The following is a 14,600-nucleotide window of genomic DNA, read 5'->3' as shown; positions in this document are numbered from 1 at the left end:
CCGTAGATCCTTAAACTTCATCGTAGTATTATCGTAATCTCACTTCCGACACCAATTGTTACGTTCTTGGACTTTACTTAATCCCGTGTAGACGTTGTTTTATTTCCCGATACAGTTCGTACCAAATAAAACGCGGGTTCTTTCTGATTACGATTATTACAATGATTTTATTCACACAACTTTACTTTGCACTTTACTTTACACGACGGTTTCAATTCGCGATCTGATTCACAACTGACTAACTGCCTTTCCATTTCCCCTATTTATATGAGCCTTGCTTGTAGCTACAGAAGTTTCTAGACGATCTGGTAACACCTAGATCACGAACAATCTACCAATGGAACAAACACACATACAAACTTACATTGAGTAAACAATAACAACAACACATACAAACTTACATTGAGTAAACAATAACAACACATATACAGGTGAGGGGGTAACAAAGAAAGAGGAATTAAGCGATCATCAATGATGACGTTTAACAAGAATTGTACGTCAACAAAAAAATAGACAATGAAAGAGGAAATGGAAGGATGTAGAAAAATCTATACAGTAGTTGTTGTTGTGAAGTTATTCAAATAAACTGCGTAGTAGAAATTTACGTTACAATTCAAATTCTTAAATTAACGGAATTCATCTAAAGTAACTTAAATCTAAATTTATATTCGTAACAATATATATATATATAAAAGATGCCAAAAAAATGTATACTAATTCATCAATTGAGATCGGCTGGACCGGTTTGACTCAAAATTTCTTTCAGTTGTCGGTAATTACAGTTTTAAGGTTTTTACGAAAAATGCAAAAATTATTTTAAAGAAACGGCTGGACCGATTTGACTTAAAGTTTCTGTTAGTAGTCTGTAATTGAAGTGGAAATGTTTTAATGAAAGAACATTTTGAGAAAAATTCGCGAAAATGTTGCAATATATATATTTTGAAATATATTAGCATTACCACACATTTTATATCGATCCTTTATGATTTTACCTCTTCGTAGTTCTTCTTGGACATATTTTGGGTGAAAACTTTCTACAATCAATTGGATTGTCATTGCCTTGAAAATACTATTGTATGTATTTGAAAATAAATTTATATTTTCATTAGAGTTAAATTTAGTAAGAAACCGATGAGAGTAAGATTTATCGCTATCATTATTTGCTCACGTTTACCATAAAATCTATATTTTTTATCATTGGATGGCATTAAAAATTCCATTCAGAGATTCCTTCAAATATTTGGGAATACATATAAAGAAATTATTTAAATTTAATGAACACGCCAGAGCATCATTGAAAAAGGCCAAGATAACTGTGCAATACTTATCTGCCGCAAAGTACTAAGCTGCTACTTTATAAAGTTGCAATCCGGCCAATTATTGGATATGAAAGAAGATTTGTAGAAAACTTAAATGTAACAATGACATATTGCAAATGTAATATTTATAATAATATTAATAGTAATAATAATAAAAATCAAGCAAATGTCTTGTGGGTTGGCACAATGCGACTCGCGATGTTTGTAAATAAACATATATAATATAATTCGTGGAGTAATATTTATTAAGTCAGTAACTCATACTATAACAATTACCCAATTCCATTACATTTTTCACAAAATGGACAAAAACTCCCAATAATTTATTTAAAATAATAACTTAGCAAGAAACACACATTTTACACACATTTTATCTTAACTTGACTTATAATTTATAATTTTTGAAATTATAAAATAATAATTAATTTTAATTATAACATATAATTATAATAATTTATACTTTTAGTTAGAAATTGCTCGAGTTCAAAAAACTGTATTGGATGCTGTTTCGGAACATGCTGCTAAAAATAGAAATGGATCGGAAGCTGTAAAGGAACTTAACAAAAGTCTGTTTGATATTACTCAACTATATGAAAACTATGCAGATCGATTCAACTTGTGGGAATGCAAACTTACTATTTTAAACTGTTCTCATCATAATGATCCTTTACTGATTGAATCCGTGTGGAGTCAAATAATTGACAATGCCATTAATGATTCCAATTCAGTACAAGATAAATCAACGCGTTTATTCTCTAAAATTGAAACACTATTTAAGGAGTTTGGAGAATCCGGTCACTGCTTCCCCCTTGCTTTTATAATACGTGAGTTAGAAATAAAGGCATGTCAGTTAAAGCTCCCTGAGGGTATCGTGCCTGAAAAATTGGCAGCTCTTAATATTGACCTCGAACTTCTCATGGAATATTACTCAAGGTATTTTTTAATTATTAACTTTTTATACGCTCATAAAATTTGTCGTCGTATACTTAAATAACAACCTTTAATTTAAATGGTTTCTCGTCGTATTTTTAAACATTAAATATTTCAAATTTCAGTTATAAAACAAATGCATTTTTGCAACACTCAGGGAAAGATTTTTTGAATTTTGCTTTGAACCTTTTGGATAATATTAAAATCCTAAAGTTAGTTTAAATAAATCTCAGAATTACATAAATCAATAGGGTATATAATCCATATATACACCACTATATATACTATTGTGTCTTTAGGTAAAGTGCGACAAGGTTTCCGAGCTTTGGGAATTATATTTATCTCCCTCCACAGACTTGAAGGACAGCCTTAGGTTATCCGGGTACAAAACTAACAGTTATTTTTTAAAATGTGAACGAAAAACTCTTCATATTAGATACATTGGACAATACATTGGATTGACGAGCTCATTTATAATTTATATTGATCTTAAGAGAGCACTCTTAACCCTTATTATTAAACGGAAATAAATAAACGTCGTTTTTTTACTTTTAAACATTATTGTTATTTTTCCGTTAAAAATAAAACCCATTTAAGGAGTCTTATTCGTCATATCATTAAAAATAAAAATCAAAAGAGGACACAAAATGTATTGTAAAATCACTAGAGAAAGTCCAGAGAACATGATACGCAGGTAAATTAAATATGAAGCGGCCGTCGCAGCTTTCAGACATAATACAATGAACGATCAAACCCATACACAATAGGACGCACAAAAATATTGTTCAGTCTATAATCGGATCCTAAATCAGTGGTCACTTCATGTGAAACTAGTATTCTGGACAGCGACACCCTCTGGCAACTCTCCGGGATTCAACCGACACCATTTGCAATTAAGTTAGTATTATTTGAATATATTTCAAGTCCAGAATTATGTGTAATATAAGAACAAGATAAAAATATAGTATTTCCTTGGAATGCACAGACAACTGCAATATCTTGATCTGTCGAAACATCCACAAATTCAGAAGGAATCGTATTATGGACTACTATTAAAACTCCACCACTTTGTTTATGTGATCTATACTTTCTATAAACTTGATAATTATCAGAAAATACATCTGTATCGAATACACCAGGTTTAAGCCAAGTCTGTATATAATGGCTTTATAATCGCTAGACCTCGGATTTTTGCATATTTTTATGTTTTATCCGATTTGACTCAAATTTTGTATTTAGGCGTTTCATGCTTTAATTGACCGATATTTGGAGTCATGTTAAAAATACGCGAAATATATGCAAAAAAAAAAAAAAAATATATGCACGGTATGCTATGTCGATATGCAAAAAATATGCACGGTCGAAACCATATAGGAAACCCCGATTTAACACTAATGGTTCAACAATAATAATTAGCAAAATCTATAAAACTACCTGTTATAGGCATATGTGTTAAGGAATAACATTTTTATAATAGACATGGTAATTTTTGATTTTTTAAACTACCAATAAATGTAAGATAATAGTAAGTATAGGTAGATAGTATGGTATTTACACAAAAAAAAAAATTAAATTTAATTTCCATATCGACCCTGCATATATTTTGCAAATTTTTTGCATATATTTTCCATATTTTTGCATATCGACCCTGCATATTTTTTGCATGTCGACCTAGCATATCGTGCGTATTTTGCGTTTTTTTGCATATCTCGTGCATATGCATTATATGCAAAAAATAAAAAAATGTGAACCCTTCATACAATTCTAAATCCTTTGAAACGAATTTCAGATATCTTCATTATCAAAAAATATGCAAATATGCAAAATCCGAGGTCTAATAATCGCTATAGAAGGGTTTGAGAAACGTTTTTCTCAATTTACTATTTAGACCAGAACAAGAGCCTACTACATGAAATTTTTTCCGTAATGAATCATTTTTTTTTAAATCTGAATTATAAAACAAAAACTTTCTTGAAAGAGTATGAAAGTAAAGCTAAGGAAATTAAACATCTCGGAGTTAAAAATGTAAATAGTAAAGATAAGCAAATGTAAAGTTAGGCAAGTTATTGGCGGAAAGGAATTTACAACGAACAGAGCATAAAGCGGAGATAGTTGTCAGAGTAATGGCTTCCAATGGAAGTGACGAAGAGGTGTCTCAGGATTATTTCCATGAAATTGAAAAACTGAGTTAAATGAAGGACATAGCAAAAAATGTTCAACATCTAACAACAATTTCAGAAAAAACAGCTGTTGTGAAGTCGAATGCGAGGAAGTCAACATAGCAAAGTGCCGCCGATGGTTCAGGAACATCTGGTAGTTTGATGGATTACGTTGTTATGATAACAGATTTCAATCCATTAAAAAACGTTACATCAGTACTATAATGAGATTATGTCTTTATGTCTAGGAAAAAACTAATGAGGCCTTTGTGGAATATTCACCCCTACTTCCGATGTCGTCGACACAAAACGACGTCGTCTTTTGCAAATTGGTATTCTCGTTGTTGACTAGATTCGATCTATAGACTGTAGACCGACTGGTTAAATTTTTTAACGTGCTTTTAATTTTTTGTGATTTTTAATCATTTTATTGGTTTAGCAGGTATTCTATCAGATGTTAACAGCTCTGATGATACCTGCAATACATAATTCATCGACAATGGAAGTAGAAAGGCCATTGCCAAATAATCAGAGATGGTCCGTCAGAAACAGTGACGTAAATGACCTACATATCCGACGTATAATACATACGTCAGAAACGTCGGAAACCTACTCAAAACCATTAACTTTTTGTCAAAGTAGCTGTTTCCTTTAATAAATTATCAAATTACGTATGCTTTACTCAAATCCATATCAAATTTCAAAATTTTCATCTCCAAAAAGTTTGGAATTGTTGATCAGTTCCAGTAAGGAATAGTCAGATATATATATCTATATATGGTAATGATATTCAAATAAATAACGTTTACTACATTTATTACATTTTATACAGGTATATGACGTTTTCGACGTTTACACCTTTTTGTCAGTCGAAAACCTAAAAATTCGTCACAAGGACCATCCCTGCAAATAATCAATTTACACCAATAGCCAAAAAATGGTATCCAAAACAATCCTGAAAATAACATTGAGGGACAAAAAAGAGCCACACTTTTTGCCCACCAATAATTATGTATAATATTAACGTAGGGCGTCTAGTTAATCAGTTGGAAGCAAAGGCACCAAAAATAAATTTTTAAATAAAAAATATTGGCCCAAATAAATACTTATTATATTTGACTGTACATGCAGCTATGTTGGAAATCTTGCTCGAAAAATTTATGCATGCATATTCTTTCACACCGAGAGTATTACAAAAAGTATCCCTAATTTTAAGGAGTTGGTTCTATGGCATTGATATTGAAGCACCTGATGTAATAGTGAGCAAATTTGCAATCCCAAGATCAATAAAAAGTAAATCACACAGGACTGCTCCTTGTGACATTACGTCCAGGCATAACGTTAAGTGATATATATCTCGTAAAATTTGTACTTAAGCAGACAATTTTCTGGGAAACACCTAAGAGAACAACTTTAGAAATTCAATGTCATTGGTGCCAACGCCGGGGCCACGTAGCAAAGAAAAATGAGATGAGCAACATCTTCCTAGTGAATGGCAAAGGTTAAAGACTGATACATCTGACCCATTTTGCGTTAACTGCATTTCTTTCGAGCATACTCAGCATATTCTTGAGCAGGAAATAAACATTTTTCTCAATGAATTTAATAAAATGTCTAAAAGTGACGCTAAAAATGAATTTATGTGTTTTGAAAAAAAGTAAAAACAACATATGGACCATAAGCTATTAAAGTATAAAAGATCGAAGTAGACAAATTGAGCAACACAAATATTGTGCATAACAATATTAATGATGCTTTCATCCAGGAGTGTCATCTACGACGTTATAGAAGGGTGAACATAAGGGATTACACATTCATTTATGACTATTCACATATTGGTGTTGCTATTTTATTATAAGATACCATAACTTACAAGCGTATCTCTTCAGAAAACGTAAATTTTAATAATGTATTTAAAACTAGCATATGCCCGCTACTTAGCGAATGTGGGATATATTTAAACATGTATTAACAGAGAACATAAACAAACGGTACGATACCCGTACGAATCACACATAGTCGCAAACATTTCATTTGAATCGTTTCGTTTTTAGTACCAAACAAAACCACAAACATTTCAAATCAAAAAGAACGAAACAATACAATTGCTTTAGTGTACTTCTGTTGGTCAATGTTTAGTTGAAACGTTTGGGAGCGAAACGAAAATGAAACGTTTGCTCGGGGTAAATGATCAATTGTCGTGTTATGTTTATTCGTTGATGTGCATTTTGTTTTCTGTTGTTGAGACTTCGGTGGTTGTTTTGAACAACCACCACTCGCCCTAGAAAAGCAACTCAAGCACAACAATTGATCTATTCGCTCGCCAAACGTTTGGAAACTTTTCATTTTCGTTTCGCTCCCAACAACAACTGAAACGTTTCTATGTATTTTTGTTGTAACTGAGAACTTTTCGATTTCGTCCTGTTTGCACTCATGAGCGCAAACAGTACGATATACAAAACGAAAGAACTTTATGTGTGGTTTTCTTTTGTTTCGTTTTGTTCTTTCGAAAAGTACGGTACAAAACGATTGCAAACGTTTCATATAGTTTATTTTCATACTATATGTATTAACATATTATTTTATTTTCACAAAAAACTGCATATGTCAGAAAAACTAACACACATTGATATCGACCATAAATTAAATTTGAGTACCATTTAGTACCAAATTTTATGATTCGAGCTCTACAGGCTCAACCAAATTCAAATTGTACCAAATTTAGCACACATTATTTTCAAGAGTACCATCTCAACCATCCAACAAAACTTCCTGTATACCCCGATCCTACCTACTTACACCAAACATAAACCCCCACACTGATCCTAATTTCAAGTTTCAGGATTGCAAATCTATCGGTTCACCCATGGTACAATAATACAAGGTGGGGCAGCTTGAGGTGAATAACAAAAAAGCAACTATGCACGTGTGGTTTCTTCTTTATTTGACATTTTTTCAACACATCGGTCCACATCGGTCTATCGGTCCAACTACAATTCAAATTGTACCAAATTTAGTACACAATAGTTCGAATTTCCAATACTTCCTACTTACCCCTATCCTACACCCCAACAGTGATCCTAAATCCAAGTTTCAGGATTCCAATTCTATCGGTTCGCCCACAATTCAAATTGAACCAAATTTAGTACATAGTACAATTCAAATTGTACCAAATTTAGTACACAATAGTTCCAATTTCCAATACTTCCTACTTACGCCTATCCTACACCCCAACAGTGATCCTAAATCCAAGTTTCAGGATTCCAATTCTATCGGTTCGCCCACAATTCAAATTGAACCAAATTTAGTACACAGTACATAGTACCAATTTCCAAAACATCCTACATACCCAAATTCTACACCCTCACAGTGATCTTAAATCCGAGTTTCAGGAATATAATAGTGAATATAAATTGCTTAAACTGAATCCTGGTCACAATCCTACACACCTACAGTGATCCTGACTCCAAAATTCATTGATCCCGCTCTATCGGTTCATCCGGATCCAAATTGTAACAATTATAATAGTACTTTTCGTACACATCAGTAAAAAATTTCCAAAACTACGTACATATCCCATTCCTACACTCAAATTTCAGGATTCCAGCTCGATTTGTACCTCCAAAATAAATTTGCACCAAATATAGTACCATATAGTACTTTTCGTACACATGAGCACACGCTTTAAAAACCATCTCCTTAAATGGATCCTACTTCTCAACCTTAATTCGCACTCCAAATTTCAAGTTCTTAACGCTATCCGTTCACATGCTATGAAATTGTACCAAATTTAGTACATTTTCGGAGTTCTAACTCCACCGGTTCGCCAAATACAAATGGTATCACATTTAGTACTATTCGTACCGTTCTAGTACGAAATTCCCAGCCTTATCTGTTACATTTGGACCAAAAGTGACCCTCACCCCAAATTTCAAGATTCTAGCTTCAGCCGTTTAGTCTGGCCGTTGATGAATCGTTAAGTCAATAAGTCAGTCAGTCAATCACTTTACTCTGTAATGTAATGTACATAGAAGTAACATCTCACATAAATTCATGGGAGATGTCATGGATAATACAAATGGGAGTATTTTAAATAACCGGATATTAGATAACTCGACTGATGTCTCACGGATTTGTGGAATAAATATGTTTAATAAATATGAATGATAGAAATTATAAAATATCAAGTCTTCCGACTGATCATGTTCCATTAAAACTGGAAATTAACTTTAAGCTTCGCTAGTAACATAATCCAGAAATCTCTGGAACGCTTTCTGTCATGATTTTGAGTATGCTGTTCGTCGAATCTTGCCACCTGTAACAAGAAATTTAGGAAACAAAGAAGTACATGAATACATAAAAGAATTTGAAAATACTTTCCACACCTTACACAACCAACACTGCCAAAAAATTGAAATCAAGGATAACAAATTTCCACTTCCTAAAAATTTTCGAAATTTTTACAGAATTAAACATCAATGGCAAACATTCATTTCATCGTGAATTTTTCGCATTGTCGCTATCGCCTTATTTTGAATGAAGTTCCAAAGCAAAAATATCCGCTTTGGGGAAAAATTAGTTATTTTGCATTACAGGGAGTAGGAGAATGAGATGACATTTTGTGCGAATTTTTTCGCTGACTACAAAAACTTAATAAATATTTTTATGAAAAAAAATATATATACAATACTTATGACGATTTAGAATATTATATATGATTGTAGACAATTTTTAAATCGAAAACAACAAAAAATGCCATTGGAAATCCTATAGATTACGATGTATGCTCCACCCAATTTTGCCACGGAATGTATAAAGGTAATAAGGAATATTTAAGTTTGATGCAATTAGGAGATGAAATAAAGACATTTTGGGTGAAGATATGTCCCTTCAAAAACAAAAATTAAAAATTACGGAAAAGCACATTGCCAAATTTGCCTAATGAGTCGCTAAATATAATTTGAAGGACAAAATAAAGGGGAAGGAGCATATCATAAAAATAATTTGCTACTTTAAGAATTTGGAGAAATAAAATATCGAAATTAAATAAAATGGTACACAATTATGTAGTTAAATAATAAACTGGGAATTAAATAATTTAATCGCAATTTTTTTCCTATTATTCGTTGTGTCAATGCGCTTTTTGCCATCATAAAATATTTTCTTTTATTTGTAATCTGTTGTAGTTGTTACACTAAATTGCATCAAAACAATAAACTGTTTCTCATGTCATATTGTATGTCGCCATATTTTCAATCTTTAATTTATTTTCTTTTACTTACAAAGCAGTTATATAGCGGATTCTTGATATTTCACATTTGTATTGCTATAAAGTTTAAATAACAATAAAAAGGAAAATTTTTTCATAAAAAAATCGATAAATAAAATATTGAAAAATATTACAAAATTAAATTACAATGGGGCAACACACATTGCAACTTAAATTACATTTTTACGTCTCCCTATTCATTCAGAATAAGACGAGAATGTGAATATTTTTCATGATCATTTCCTGAGTATTTTCAGTAGTCATTTATCACCCGTACCAACCATATTTATTCCTTCAATGAAGAATTCAACTCTTTGAACAATAAAGGTACTTATCATTTCTCTAACTGTCAAATACCATATTTCATGTGTGAATAACGAGAAATCCATTGACCAGGATGGCATATCCAACTTTGTAATGAAAATCCTGAAACGACTATAAATGTCCTTACCATTGTTTTTAATAATTCTGTTATATATACATCTTTACATAACAGTTGTTTTAATATGTACCTGATTTTTAAATTATATTGTTAATTATTATACTCTTACATTTTTTTTGTAATAATATTATTAAATGTTCCGATCGCTTTAGTTCACTTTGAATGAACTAGACATAAAATTGTGCTCCCTAAATAATTATTTTCCAATTCTTTAACTATATCATAGAATTGTCTAGAAATTATTATAAAAATTTTTTGAGATTTTTGAATTTTATTTTATATTTTGTAAAAAAAAAACACTAAATAAATTCAAGTCGTCAGAGTCAAATCAGAGTCAATTCAAGGCGACATCGTTGTCACCAAGCTATATCGATAGTTGTCGATTAATGTCAATATTGACAATGAGAAATCGTATTAACAATAAACGACGTCGTCTTGTGTCGACGACTCCAAATAGAATATTTAAATGTCGATGCGATGCGAGGTCGACAAAGAAACGTCGATCTGGTGTGAAGATGAGCAAAATTCCAATACTATCATCAAGACAACCGAAAATTTTCTCGTATTAATAAAAAATATAAATGACTGAGTTTATCAACAACAAAATTCTGATAGTAAGATAAAACATGTTTTTCAATATTTTAAATGGTTAAGAGTTAGGAGAAGCCAACGAAACGAAGCATGTCGAGACGAATTATGCTATAGAGAATAGTAGGCTATACCGCAGAGTGGGCATTGGTAAAGGCTACAAATTTTTGAAATTAAGGAAACTTCGGTCTAGGGAAAACTCTTGCGTAATGTAACATTAGGTGTAAATAAACAAAGAACAATATACGGGATCTATCAGCAACGTACACAGGATTTCTTTTCGGGGGGGACCCGGTAGTACAAAATGAAAAAATTCGCTGTTGCTAACATAAGTTTACTGTAAAAAAAATATTTTGACCAATATCAATTGGGCTCGTCTTTGTGCCAAATAAAGTTTCGCCCTATCGGATGGAGTGTACCAAATTTTATCCCATTCGGATCATAAAGGTGACCTGTAACTTGTTTAAAATTATACATGAACGGAACAAAGTGCATAAATCGACTCAAAATGTAATTCTATGTACATATATACTAAAAAGGGAACAGTATGATTTCAGAGGTTCATCTCGGATGACATTTTTACCACACGTAGGTCTCGTCTCCCCTATCAGGAAATGTTATGATATTGGAGAAGCCAAACATCCCAAAATATAGACCCTTGAAGTTCCGAAATTCCTTTGTTCATAAGTTCGTCATTTATAGACCGATGAAGGTAATATTGGTATGGTTGCAAAGCGTACACATTATATTTTCACATAAATTCGTTTTAATTAAAAATTATTCAAAATAGCCAACCTTCGGTCAGTGATTTAAAACATTCTCCTATGGACAGGCAGAAATCAATTTTTTTCAACTATTTTTTTTTTCAATAGCCATTCTTGGATGGCTGTCTATGACAAATGGAAAATTCGTCTACGCGATCGAACATTTTAAACATGCAATTCTTAATAGCCGTCAATATTACCATCATCGGTGATTAATTTATATATTTCGTCATCAGGGAGACGAGATCTACCTGTGGTAAAAATTTCAGAAAAATTGGACATAAGCCCCTAAACTCAACATAAGCCAAAATATCAAACAAAATAAACAGCTGACTATCATTTTAGAGATGTGTTTTTTGTTTTGTTGATATTATCGATAAATAGTCGACATCGTCGCATGCATGGCCTATAAATAAGGTCACCAAGGGAGACCAGCTGATTATCGATACCTCTCAAGTTTGCTGGCAAAATGCATTATTGTGAATTGACTTCCATTATGAAAACGTAAACAAAGTCGAAATTTTTGACATTAGACTTGAGAAAAAACAGCTGTTTTCCGATTTCGATTGCTATCTTGGTGACCTTATTAATAGATCTTGGTCGCATGAGTGTTACGAATACCAAATCGATGTCGAAATGATGTCGACAAAGAAACGACGTCGACAACTACGACGACATATGCCATGTTCTGACGGGCATTCGAACAACGTAGTTCGCTCTCAGAATTACGTACATGATTTAACCCGTTCATACAACACTATTCTTAATTCATGTCATCAGATTTTATTTTTTCAAACTTTTTGTTTCTTGTTTTACACCAAAATTGTAACATATTTGCATGAATCACATATGGATCTAAATAGAAAAATGAATTCTCTTTCTCCTGACTATAGTATGAACCCATGTCTATTAACTTTTAATTCATGTTTTCCATTTTTTCGGAAAATATTGTTGTTTTCATACATTTTTATATTTTCTCAATTCAAATGTCACATATAAAAAATTGGATTTTTTTTTTGTGGACCCACATTTGTTTCTTGTTTTGTACGCTAATTAGAACAAAAGGGAAAGCAATGCATATTGCATTATGTAGACAACTAAATTTAGATCCTTCTGCATACAATTTGCATAGACAATTTGTTACTTTTCATTCATCATTTTCAATTTGACTGAAAAAGTTTGAAAATTTTAAAAATATTTTCAAGCTGTCAAAATTAATTTATATTCGATAAATACTCTCAATTGTTAGGGATGGGACAAATTTCTTCGTTATTCAGAGAGTGATTCGAATTGAACAACGTACAAAAGTAGGTGTTCGCTCAGAAAATTTTGTATGGGGAACTAAGTAATTACTTCATAATTAAGGGTTGAACTACGAATGAGAGAGCGAACAACGCTCGTCTGTACATGGCAATACGGAATAGGGTTGATTGTAAAAACCAACTTCGCACCGTATTATGCCATGTTCTGACGAACAACGTAGTTCGCTCTCAGAATTACGTACATGAATGAACCCGTTCATACAGCACCATTCTTAATTCATGTCATCAGAGTCTTTTATTTCAAACTTTTTGTTTCTTGTTTTACACCAAAATTCTAAAATTTGCATGAATCACTTATGGATCTAAATAGAAAAATGAATTCTCTTTCTCCTGACTATAGTATGAACCCATATTTATTTACTTTTAATTCATGTTTTCCATTTTTTCTAAAAATATTGTTGTTTTCATACATTTTTATATTTTCTAAATTCAAATGTCACATATAAAAATTTGGAGAATTTTTTGTTTGAGTTTTCCCAAATTTGTTTCTTGTTTTGTACGCTAATTAGAAAAAAAAGGATAGAAATTCAAGTTGCATTATGAAGATAACAAAAATTACATCCTGCTGCATATATAAAAACTAGACAATTTTTAACTTTTCATTCATCATTTTCAATTTTACTAAAAAAGTTTGAAAATTTTATAAATATTTTCAAGCTGTCAAAATTAATTTTTTTTTTGATAAATGCTCTCAATTGTTAGGGATGGGACAATTTTCTAGGTTATTCAGAGAGAGATTCAAATTGAACAATGTACAAAATTCGGTGTTCGCTCAGAAAATTTTGTGTGGGGAACTAAGTAATTACTTCATAATTAAGGGTCGAACAACGAATGAGAGAGCGAACAACGCTTGTCTACACATGGCATTAGAAGAAATCTGGCTAGACGAAAGTCTAATAAAGAAAGAACACGATGATGTTTTTTGATTCACACTGGCCGAAGCCAATCAGGCTGCAACGTTCCTGAAATAGAAAACAAAGTTGGCGGAACTATAATTATGAATATAAACTTTGCAAAAACGAACAAAATGGTAATCGTTCCTAGCATTCGTACATAAAAACCAACATAAATAATTTATAAATTTAAAGATGTTTTAAGAAAATATTAAGCAATGTTATTTAAATTCGTCAATATTATAATTTCTTTTACAGGATGATCTCCATTAATGAAAGAATTTGGGCTAATGAAGGCAATGAATGGCATTTGGTCCAATCGTCAATACGTGTAATATCCTTGTTGTCGAATAACGCGCATGCACTATGGTCTCGATCTAGGTATTTATATAAAAATCTAAACGTTGGACTTATTACTACATATGATTTTCATTTTTTATATCAACAGAAGACGCATCATAGGAAAAGCTCAGGATATGGTGTCCGTTTGTTTGAATATCTGTTATCAAAAACCTGGTACTGAACGCATGCAGCAAACTTTAAAAGAACTCCAATGTAACCTTCAAAGAAATTTATCTTAAAGTATGTTATATTATTAATATGCGTTTAAATAAAATTTATAAAAAAGCTATGTAATCATTTTATAAAAAAAAACTAAACAAAAAAGGATTAACATTATTAATAAAGAAGACTATGGTAGAAGAAAAGATACGATGTCGCACAATTTGGCGATTTCATATTAATGGTGGCCAAAATAGATGGAGTTATTGAGATATAATTTTTGGCCTAAGAAAACTATTGAGTAGTTAATATTCATCCAAATTCATAAATTTACGTTATCAAGAAACACTATAAGCCGATTGTTATTTGCCAAAACGTTATCCGAGTATACTATTGTTAGAGTTTCTGAAAAT

General features: G+C 31.6%; 1 protein-coding gene across 1 annotated transcript in view; it reads left to right on the top strand.

Annotated features, from left to right (window-relative positions):
• The window catches only part of LOC133332887 (nuclear pore complex protein Nup154), a 73,959-nt gene extending 59,685 nt beyond the window's left edge, over window positions 1–14,274 (top strand). The window contains exons 14-16 of the mRNA XM_061541255.1: window positions 1,786–2,252; window positions 13,945–14,067; window positions 14,135–14,274. Of these exons, the coding sequence (XP_061397239.1) occupies window positions 1,786–2,252; window positions 13,945–14,067; window positions 14,135–14,267 (723 nt within the window). The 3' untranslated portion in view covers window positions 14,268–14,274. The remainder of the gene's footprint in view (window positions 1–1,785; window positions 2,253–13,944; window positions 14,068–14,134) is intronic.
• Window positions 14,275–14,600: the final 326 nt, after the last annotated feature.

This window comes from Musca vetustissima, unplaced genomic scaffold (assembly GCF_032173495.1).
Source record: "Musca vetustissima isolate MV318-11 ecotype Yass unplaced genomic scaffold, APGP_CSIRO_Mvet_v1 utg6462, whole genome shotgun sequence".
Classification (NCBI taxonomy): domain Eukaryota; kingdom Metazoa; phylum Arthropoda; class Insecta; order Diptera; family Muscidae; genus Musca; species Musca vetustissima.
The sequence above is the reverse complement of the archived record's forward strand: the minus strand, read 5'-3'. Positions and strand labels throughout refer to the sequence as shown.